General features: G+C 40.6%; 1 protein-coding gene and 1 pseudogene across 1 annotated transcript in view; both read right to left on the reverse strand.

Moving 5' to 3' along the window:
* Positions 1–7,858, reverse strand: part of CCDC73 (coiled-coil domain containing 73) — a 90,037-nt gene extending 82,179 nt beyond the window's left edge. Inside the window, 1 exon segment of the mRNA XM_004607967.2 lies at positions 7,721–7,858. Coding sequence (XP_004608024.2) covers positions 7,721–7,858 — 138 coding nt within the window.
* Positions 2,871–4,676, reverse strand: LOC129405659 (craniofacial development protein 2-like; annotated as a pseudogene).
* Positions 7,859–11,319: the final 3,461 nt, after the last annotated feature.

An 11,319-nucleotide genomic window follows, 5' to 3' on the forward strand; every position in this document is an offset into this window, starting at 1 on the left:
ATAGTAATTTTTTTAGTTCTGGGGCCATACGTGGCAATTCTCAGGGATTATTCCTGGCTCTGTGCTCAGAGATCACTCTTGGTAGGGCTCAGGGGACCATATGAGATGCCAGGGATCAAACCCAGGTCAGCAGAGCGCAAAGCACTTGCCTTACCTAGTGTACTAATTTATATAATGAAATACTGCTTTATATTACTTACTACATATTGCACCACATTGAGTTTATAAATCATTGCTATTTTAGAATGACCAAATTTCCATTTAGCTTTTATTTATTGAAGTATTTAAATTTTAAATTTCCAGGATTTACTTGTTTATATATTTAATATATTTAATGTCTACTTTCTCTGAACTCTTACAATTGCTCAAAGTTGTCTTATAAATAACACGTATTTCATGAGAGTACAGTAATTAACTTGCATGGCATTGTGTGTCTTTTAAATTTTAAGTTCTCTTGCGGCAAGATTGCTTTTTAAATGTTATCAAATTAAAGCATACTTAAAAGTTTGAAAATTCGCTTGTAGAGGTCTTCTTTCCCCATTATATATACCCACTGGCTCAAAAAATATTTGTTTAAAATTTTTACCCACTTTCTTTTTTGTTGTTGTTGTTGATCTATTTTATTTTTTTATTTTTTTAATTTTTAATAATTTATTTATTTTTAATTAGTGAATCACCGCGAGGGTAGTTACAGATTTATACATTTTTGTGCTCATGTTTTCCCCATACAAAGTTCGAGAACCCATCCCTTCACCAGTGCCCATTCTCTACCACCAGTAAACCCAGCGTCCCTCCCACCCTCCCCAGTCCCATCTCCCCACCACCCACCCACACTACCACTATGGCAGGGTATTCCCTTTTGTTCTCTCTCTCTGATTAGGTGTTGTGGTTTGCAATAATTTACCCACTTTCAACTGGGAAAGGGAGTATGTCCACACACAGCTGGGTTCAGAACTTACTCCTGGCTCTGTGCTCAGGAATCCATCTGGTGCTGCTGAGGGGACCAGATGCAGTGCCAGGGATCAAACTAGCAATCAAACAAGAGTCTCATTAGCACCCACCAAGAAGACCTCCCCAAAAAGAAACAAATAATACACATAATTCCCTTGGGTTAGGAGAGATAGTACAGGGGTTTAGGGACTTGTACTGCACATGATCATTCATCATCATCAGTGGGATTTATCCTACAGTTTCAAAGATGGTTCAACACCATTTAAATGTAAAAAATTTAATGTTATGCATCACATTAAGAAAGATAAAGATAAAATCACATGATGGGGACAGAGAGATAATACAGTTAAGGTGCTTGCTCACTATGTGGCTGACCCCAGCTCAATTCCCAGCACTGAATATCCCCTGAGCACCACCAGAAGTGATCCCTGAACTCAAAATCTGAGTTCTATATGCCTTCAGCACTGCTGAATTGGCTCCAAAATCCCAAAACAAATCACATAATTGTACCATCATATCAATACTTTCTGGGGGGGAAGCCCCTAGTAAGATTATCCATTTATGATTTTTTAAAATATTGCTCAATAAATTGGGAACAGAAGAAACATAACTCAAAAATTAAAGGGCATATATGATGAACTAATAGCTAACATCATATCTAATGGTGAAAATCTGAAAGGTTTTCCCATAAGATATGGAACTAGATAAGTATATGCACAATCACCACTACAGAAAAAGGCTGTATCACTTTTATCACTTGTCATCCCATTGCTCATCGATTTGCTCTAGCAGGCACCAGTAACGTTTCCATTCATCCCTGTTGCGTGCTAGTGTAGCCAGTGGCATCTGCTCATTTCCAGGAACACAAAGAGCCTCAAACAGTTTGTTCAGGGTCTGACCATCTCGTAGGTGGGCGGCCACACATTCTTTTAACGTCCTGTGGAATCCAGTCAGTAACAGCTCTAGTCCAGCGGTCATCTCCAAATCGAATTACGTGTCCAGCCCATCTGATTTTTAAGCCTTGGAAAACAAGACAGCATCCCTGATTCTCTATCGTCGATGGAGGTCAGAACTCTGGATTCCTTCTCTCACTTGAGTGAAACGTGATATTCCAATCATGGCTCTTTTGATTCCTCTTTGGGAGCCCAAATAGCGTTCTTATCCTGTTTTCGTAGGGCCCAGGTCTCTGAGGTGTATGTTAGTGCAGGAAGAACTGTGGAGTTGAAAAGATGTGCCCAGAGTCAAAGGTTCTTAGTCCTCATAAAAACTTCTTCGACGCTCTTTAAGATATTCCAGGCCAGTCCAGGTCGTTCATCATGTTGAGTTCTCAACCTAGGTATACATAACTGCTACATTTAGAGATGTTTGTTCCATTGAGAGCAAATGGAACAGCAGGAACTAGTTCTTTATCATGAACATTGTCTTTGTGAGATTCAGCTGTAGTCCGACCATTCCACACTCGCGGTTGAATTCGGCCAGCATTTGTGCAGCTTGGCTAATGTTTGGTGTTATTCCAACGATGTCATCAGCGGAGCAGAGGTGATGTAGTTGCCGACCGTCTATCTTCACTTTCATTCCTTCCCATTCCTGTTCTTGAGGGTGGCACTGAAGAGTTTTGGTGAAATGGTATCGCCCTTCTGAACCCCTCTCTTTATATCAATGATGACTTCCTTGTAGAATGGTGAGATCCTGGTGGTGAATCCATAATACAGCTCACGAAGGATCCTAATGTACTGAGTTTAAACGCCCTGTTTGACTAGGGCTTTGATGACTGCTTCAGTCTCAACAGAATCAAAGGCCTTCTTTAAATCAATGAACATTAGACAGAGCAGCATCTTGAACTCTCATGAAACCTCAATGACCTTGGTCACCATATGGATATGGTCGATCGTACTGAATCCTTTTTGGAACCCAGTTTTCTAGTGTCTGCCAATCCTACTCAGGATGACTCAAGTGAATAACTTGTAAACGACAAACAACAGGCAGATCGGGCAATAGTTGCCAATGTCGTGGATGTCTCCCTTCATGTACAACAGGACAGTCCTGCTGGTTTTCTACTGGGACGGAACCTTGCATTCAGACAGTGTGTGAACTGCCGAGCCAGAGTATTGACGAGTACTGGCGGTAGATTCTTCAGGTGTTCGGGTCTAACGTTGTCTGGACCGGGTGCTGTATGCTTCTTTACTAACGAAATGGTGTTCCGAAGGGAGACTGCTGGGGGAGAATGCTGGGAATGACATATCCATCCTGGACGTGGTTATCGAAGAGATCTGAATAGAAGTCGTGGATAACCTTTTCCATTGCCCTTCTGGAAGATATGATAGATCCATCAGGACATCGAAGGGCAGTCATCTTGGTCTTATAGTTGGCAAAGGACAGGCGGGCATTGCGAATACTTTTCCCGGCTTCTGCCGCAACAGCCAACACTGCTGCTCTTCGTTTTTTTTTGGGGGGGAGGGTCACACCCGACAATATACAGGGGTTACTCCTGGCTCATTCACTCAGGACTTACTCCTGACAGCGCTCAAGAGTTGTCTTTGTGAGATTCAGCTGTAGTCCAACCTTTTCCATATGGGATGCTGGGAATCGAACCCAGGTTAGCCATGCACAAGGCAAACGCCCTACCTGCTATACTATCGCTCCGACCCCTGCTCTTCTTCTCTCTTTGAGGTCTTCCTTTATCAGTTCTCTGCACAGCTTTGTGAGCCTGGATGTTAGCTAGAGAATGCCTGAGGCTCATGGCACACCACGTTGGCAAATGAGCTCAAGAGTTTCTGAAGACAGGCGTCTTTTTTTGGCTTTCTTTCTCTCGGCATTCCTCGAACAATCATGGAGGTACTAAACCAGTCAATCGTGTTCCTCGTTGATGTTGTCAATGACAGCATCTTCCCATATTGCCGCAATAGTGCCAAAGAGCTCCCAGTTGGTGGTCATTCTGGGAGTTCTCTTCTTAAGCTTTGCAGCCCTTTCTCCCTGCTCCGTGAAGTAGAATTTCGCATAAAGGAGACGGTGGTCTGATCTCGTTTGGAATTTTGGGACAACAGTGACATCAGTCAGGCAAAACCGCTGATTGAATATGATGTGGTCAATTTCGTTGTGGAACTGTCCACCAGGAGACTCCCATGTCCAATGGTTAGATTTGACCTTCTGGAACTTCGAGTTACCATGGATGGTCTTGGTCAACATGATGAACTCAAACAGTCTCTCACGCTGATCATTCCATTCTAGACTGTGGGTCCCAATGTGGAGTTCTTCGGGTGACCCTCTCTGCCCTATCTTGGTATTAAAATAATCAACAATGACCTTTTAGAAGGTGTGATCTTCTTTATAAAACTTCTCCAGCTCCATGTAGAACTTCTCGATTTCTTCTTCATCGTAGATGGATGTTGGTGTGTAGACAACAAAGATAGAAACTGCTGGAAATGAGCCACATCTATTCAAATGTAAGCTTCCAATTTGGGTTGTTAGGCATTCGAACAAATCAATGCTCATGGCCAAGTTCGTGTTAATGAGGACACTGACACCACGGACGCCTCTACTGTCGAATGTTCTAAGGAACAGTTCTTCTCCAGTGTCGAAAACAGGAAAACAGCGTGATGTGAGCAGTACCTTCTCATCTCAGTCAATCCAATGACATCGTACTTGATCTTCTGCGTTTACACCATCAGGTCCTCGATGGATCCTTCCGATGCCAGTGTACGTGCATTAAAAGTGCAGACAGTCATTTTAGACCTTCTTCGTTTTGGCAGCCTAGTTTGGCCCTGAGATTTTAGCAGCCTCTCCTTGCTCATCCTTCTCAATGCTGCCATATTGGGGGCTCTTCCTGGGGCAGGGGAATGAAGCCCATTTTTGTTACTGTTTTTGGCATATCGAATACACCACACATTCAGTAATATACACAAATTTGTTCTATTTCTATAGGCTAATTGTTGGAAAGTTGGAGCAAAAAGAAGTAATACATTTACAATTACATAAAAAAAGATAATGTACACAAGATAAAAGCTAACAAAGAGAAAAACTTATGCTGAAACCTTTAAGAGAGTACTTTTATGAAATGGAAGGCATTCTGTGCTCATTAATTGAAAGCATAATAATCATTATATCATATTACCTAGGGGTAGATCAATAGTTCTATTGCTTTACTAATACTTTACCCACTACAGTGCGTAAAGCTCTTGCCTTGCATGTAGCTGACCTAAATTCAATCTCTGAAATCCCACACACTACCAGGAGTAATTTCTGAGTGCAGAGCCAGGAGTAACCCCTGAACATTGCTAGGTGTGTCACAAAGAAACAAAAACAACAAAACACATAACATCATATTACCTTAAGCAATCTACAAAGTCAAGATACTTCTTAGAAAAATACCAATGACATTTTTCAAAGAAATAGAACCTAGGGGGGGAAAGGCAGTTGAGATAGAGAAGGGACAACTAAGTCAATGATGATTGAAGGTATCACTTGGGATGGGAGATGTGTGCTGAAAGTAAAACAGCATTTTTCACAATGTCCAAAAATACAGAATGAACCTAAAATTAACACCAACATAAAGAGAGGACTAAATAAAGAAATTGTGGCATATGCCTGATGGAATACTACTCTGTCATTAAATATATAAAATTATGTTTCCATAAGTGCTTCAGTCCTTCGACATATCTCCACAATCCCAAGCTAACCTTTTAAAATAGAATTACTTCTTTCATAAACAGAACTATTACGGTAATAAGTACGTTTATACAAAATTAACATTGTGTTAAACTTTTTTATTATAATAAATTTCAGAGTTTTGTTTTATTTTTGTTTTGGAGCCACACCCAGCAAAGCTCAGAGGTAACTCATGGCTCTGAAATCAAGAATTACTCCTGGTGGTGCTTGGGGGACCACATGGGATGTGGAGGATCATATCCAGGTCAATCATGTGCAAGACAAGTACCCTATCTGCTGTACTATCTCTCCAGCCCCAATTTCAGTATTTTTAATAGAGAATAATGCTTATATAATAAAACTGCTATTTCTGATTTGGGGGGATGGGAGGCTGCGAAGCAGGCTTGGCATCCTGGAGGCCAATTTGATGGCTCAATACTATGATGTGGTCCCGGTCCATCCCAAGGTGCCAGGGGCACCAAGGCTATGCTTGGGGCAGGGGATCATGTTGTGCTGAAGATTAAACTGGGTCCCGTGTGGGCAAAACATGCCCCTGTTTTCTGTGCTTTCTGCTCTGCCCTTTCTCAGATCTCTTTTTCTTCCACTTAGAGCTTAATTTTAGGAAGTCACTAAATTTTACTAATTCTCTTCTTTGCCACCTCTGTTCTCTCTTCATAGTTATACATTAATATCCTATTGAACTCCTCTCAAGATCATTGTAAGAGTTTTTTTTTTTTTGCTTTTTGGGTCACACTTGGAGATGCACAGGGGTTATTCCTGGCTTTGCACTCAGGAATTACCCCTGGCCGTGCTCAGGGGACCATATGGGATGCTGGGATTAGAACCCGGATCGGCCGCATTCAAGGCAAATGCCCTACCCGCTGTGCTATCTCTCCGGGCCCCATTGTAAGAGTTTTAATTTATTTTTTTCTCTACAGAATATTACCAACACCAATTGATCTCATAGAGAACTGATAACATACTCTTCAAATTTAGAGTCAGAATCTCAAAATGAAATTTAAAAGATTTTGCACAACAAAGACATATTTTCACCTGCTAAAACCAAATATCTTTTACAATTTAAGGTATCTTAAATCTAGGTATCTCCTTTCTAAATAAAACTCATGATTGTAACTTTTAAAATTAGATATTTTATTCCCTGAACTCAGATACTTACTACATACAATTTTTGTCACTTAATGACCACACTGCTTTATTTTTAAATATTTCATAGGTATATATTTATTTTTGTCCCTCTCGGAGAACCTGGAAAGCTACCAAGAGTATCCCGCCCACACGGAAGAGCCTGGCAAGCTCCCTGTGGCATATTGAATATGCCAAATACAGTAACAATAACAGGTGTCATTCCCTTGACCCTGAAAGAGCCTCCAATTATTGGGAAAGATGAGTAAGGAGAGGCTGCTAAAATCTCAGGGCTGAGACGAATGGAGACATTACTGGTGCCCGCTCAAGAAAATCCATGAACAATGGGATGACAGTGATACAGTGATGTATTTCTTTTTACAATTTTTGATTGAGGTATATTAATATATTGAGGTAACATTAATACGTGTTACTGCATATGTTTCAGAAGTGTTTTTCCCACCTATTAAAGTAAACCTTATTATAGTAAACTGTTATAGGATTCTCATCACCAAGGTGCTGAATTCCATTCACTTCCATTCTTTGTGTCCCACAAACTCAAGTGGCGACAATTTTGTGATCTGAATAAAGGGTTTGTTTGATTTGAAGTCCCTTACTTTGTTTCTTTATCTCATAAATGAATAAGATCATGCATATCCATCAACCTCTTAAAGAAAGTATTATTCTGAATAAAATTTCTCCATTAACATTGTATAATTGTTGTATCTATTCATTCCAAAGTACAAAAATAATCATAAGCTGTTATATCAATTATTTACAGTCAAAAAATGTATTGTTCTTAATTTGTTTATAAATCATCCTTCTTTCTCATTCCTTGAAGTCACTTAAAATGTTCTTTTCTCTTTAACTTCATTATTTGGACTGTTATAGGTTAGGCCTTCTTTTTCTTTAGATGACCATAACAAAGGAAAAAGAATTAAAAATTAAATTCTCTCATTAAAAAAAAATTTAAGAGACTTACCCTTCTCATACGTAATTCTTCTAATACTTCCAGTAAACTCGTTTTGAAATCCAATAATTGAATAGAAAATAATGTCTCTGAAGAACTTTGAAGAGCAAAGTTAGTAGATGACTGCTCCGTCTGAAGATTCTTCTCCATATTAGCATTTATTTCCTGTAATATTATTTTATTTTTAATATCAAATATTTAAAATAAAAATCATTAATCTGGGTTTTTTATGTAAAAGCACAAAAACATAACTGATTACAAAATTACCAAAAATTGCTATCAAAAAAATTACCACAAAAATGTCTGTAACGGGTACTGGAGTGATAGCACAGCGGGTAGGGCATTTGCCTTGCACGCAGCTGACCCGGGTTTGATTCCCAGCATCCCATATGGTCCCTTGAGCACCACCAGGAGTAATTCCTGAGTGCAGAGCCAGGAGTAACCCCTGTACATCTCCAGGTGTGACCCAAAAAGCAATAAATAAATAAATACATATTTTTTAAAAATGTCTGTAACACATAATCTACCAGGTTCAATACTGCATAAGAGTTTTGTAATCCCTCAAATTACAATTTTGATACACAAAACATTTGCCACAATAACATTATTCCACTTCTCTGCATCTTATGATTTTTTCTTCTTTTTTTCTTTTCTTTTTTTCTTTTATGTTAGTACTCTAAGGACTAAAATTTTCACTCCTAAACACCTATTTATAAAAAGCTAGGTTTTTAATGCTACAGACAAGGTGTGTCCGTTCACTAACTGCATCATGCCAAGGTTGAGAAAGATACTGTGCTGCCTAAACTTTCCTTAAAGCATTTTTAAGAATGTATGAATATTAGCAATATATTCTTTAAACTATTAGCAATATATTCTTTAAACCCGACAATGTTTTTAAAAAGAGGGCTTTTCTTTTTTGTATTAGTAGGAGTCAAATTACAAAGTAATTCATGATTGGGTTTCAGGCATACGTTGTTTCAACACCAATCCCTTCACTAGTGTCCACTTCACAACACCAATTTTCTCCCTCTCCCCATTTTCCTCCCACTCATCAGTCTGCCTTTAACTAGGAAACCTTTTAAAAATACATGGTTCTTTTTTTTTTTAATTATTGAATCACCACAAGATAGACCATTACACAGCTGTCCATAATTGGGTTTCAGGCATACAATATTCCAACAGCCATCCCTCCACCAGTGTACATTTCCTGACATCAATGTCCCCAATTTCCCTCCCACCACACCAAGCCCCCTCTCCCCAGCTGTCTCTATGGCAGGCACCTTTCTTCTCTCTCTCTCTCTCTCTCTCTCTCTCTCTCCTTTTTGTGCATTCTTGTTTGCAATACAGATTTATCAGGAAGGTACATCTGGGGTAGTCTTTTTTTTAGTGGGTGGCAAGTAGCCCATGCCGATCCAAAGAAAACTTGGAGATTACAGTTACAAAACCCACATACCAGAATTTTCAGCAGACTAATATCTCAGTTAGGTCCATCCCAAGATGGTGGAGGGGGTATGGTAGTGATTTTGGATAGTGGGAGCAGGTGGCAGATGGGGGCTTTACTTGGGCAGGCACCAGGCAAACCCAACTTCCTCCAATCTATCCCGATCTGTTCAGCCTTGTGCTGGTCTGAGATTAATTGCTGCTTTTGGTCTCTTTCAAGATTTATTTATGAGTCTCTGAAGCAAGGCTGGTAAAAGAGCTTACATTGTGATGCTAGAGTTGGTTCATGGGGGTAACTGCCAGCTTCCAAGAGTATAGAGAAGTGGAGGAAGGCAACCCTTCCAAGAGTATAGGGAAGTGGAGGAAGGCAACCCCGACCCTGAGAAAGCCTAGAGACTTCAGTCACAAAACCTGCATATCCGAATTTTCAGCAGATTAGTGTCTCAGTGAGGTCCGTCCCAACACAGTGGAGTCCAGCCAGGGGCATGGCAGCAATCTGGATTGTGGGAGAAAGAGGCTCCAGGGGCTCTGCTTGGGCACCAGGTAAACCCACCCCACCCCACCCCCAATCTATCCCAGTCTGTTCAGTCTTGCACAGGTCCAAGATTAACTGCAGCTTTTGACCTCTTTGAGATTTATTTTTGGGTCTCTGGAGCCAGGTCAATAAATGAACTTGTATGGCTGAGCCAGAAGTGGTTTGTGGGTGTGACTCCTACATACCTAACATTGGGCCATTCAATTTCTCAGAAAAATTGGTCCTAAATTGTTGGAGTCCTGCTAGAAGCATAGCGGATACTACGGGGTGTCAGGAAGGCCAAGGGCATCATCAGGCAGCTGATGCCCTCACCCTCCGTGTTCAGATTGACCCACTGGTGGCATTATGCCCTCTGGACCTCAGTGGTGGGGGCAGCTCCATGGCCCCAGCAGAGATGACATTTCATTGTTGTTTTGATTTGTATCTCCCTGATAATTAGCAATACAAAGAACTTTTTCATTTTGGCCATTTGTATTCTTCTATGAGGAAGTTTCTGTTCATCTCTTCTCATTTTTTGATGGCACTGGATGGTTTTTTCTTGTAAAGTTCTAACAGTGCCTTATATATCTCAGATATTAAAAAGAAGAGGAGGACTTCTGATTAAAAAGAATCAAATCTGGGCTGGAGCGATAGCACAGCAGGTAGAGCATTTGCCTTGCACGCGGCTGACCCAGGTTTGATTCCCAGCATCCCATATGGTTCCCTGAGCACTGCCAAAAGTAATTCCTGAGTGTGGAGCCAGGAGTAACCCCTGTGCATTGCTGGGTGTGACCCAAAAAGCGAAAAATAAATAAATAAAACCCTAAAAAGAATCAAATCTACTGAGTTCTTTTCTCAACTCAAAAATGTATGATTAGGGGGCTGGAGTGATGATAGAGTGGGTAGTGTGCTTGCCTAACACATAGCTGGTTTGGTTCAATCCCTGACACTTATATGGGCCCCTGAACCTGTCAGGAGTTGTCCCTGAGCACAGAGCCAGAAGTCAACCCTGAGCACTGCTGTGTGTGGCCCAAAAGCAAACAAACAAAAATCTCCAGGCTGCAAAAAACCTTTCATTTTAACTATGACAAATTCATAGACAAACTGCAAACAAATGCACAAACATCATACACACAATCACTCAGATTTTCCCTCTGTTAATGACTTGAACAGTAGCACTGTCATCCCACTGTTCATCTATTTACTCGAGCGGGCACCAGTAATGTCTCCATTGTAAGACTTGGCATATCAAATACGCCAGACTCTGCTGTGCGGGCAGGATACTCTCAGTAGCTTACCGGCCTCTCCGAAAGGGATGGAGGAATTGAACCCAGGTTGGCTGCATGCAAGGCAAAGACCCTACCTACTGTGCTATCGCTCTAGTCCTAAATTAAATTTGAAAAAAAAAAAAAGAATTGACCAATGGAAGATACATAAGGCAAGGTATGAGGACATGAACATGGAGTTTTCCAGTCCTTCCTTCCAAGCTTTCATTCTCCCCAAACTTCCATGTCTTCACCAACCTGGAAATTCTACAAGCTCCCATCCTCTGGCATTTTTGTAAAAGCTTCATGCCACAGTCAAAACTGATTAATCTGGGCCAGAGTAATAGGCATTGGTTTATAAAGGCAACCGGATTTCCATCTCCAGAACTGTA

Source organism: Sorex araneus, chromosome 6 (genome assembly GCF_027595985.1).
Source record: "Sorex araneus isolate mSorAra2 chromosome 6, mSorAra2.pri, whole genome shotgun sequence".
Classification (NCBI taxonomy): domain Eukaryota; kingdom Metazoa; phylum Chordata; class Mammalia; order Eulipotyphla; family Soricidae; genus Sorex; species Sorex araneus.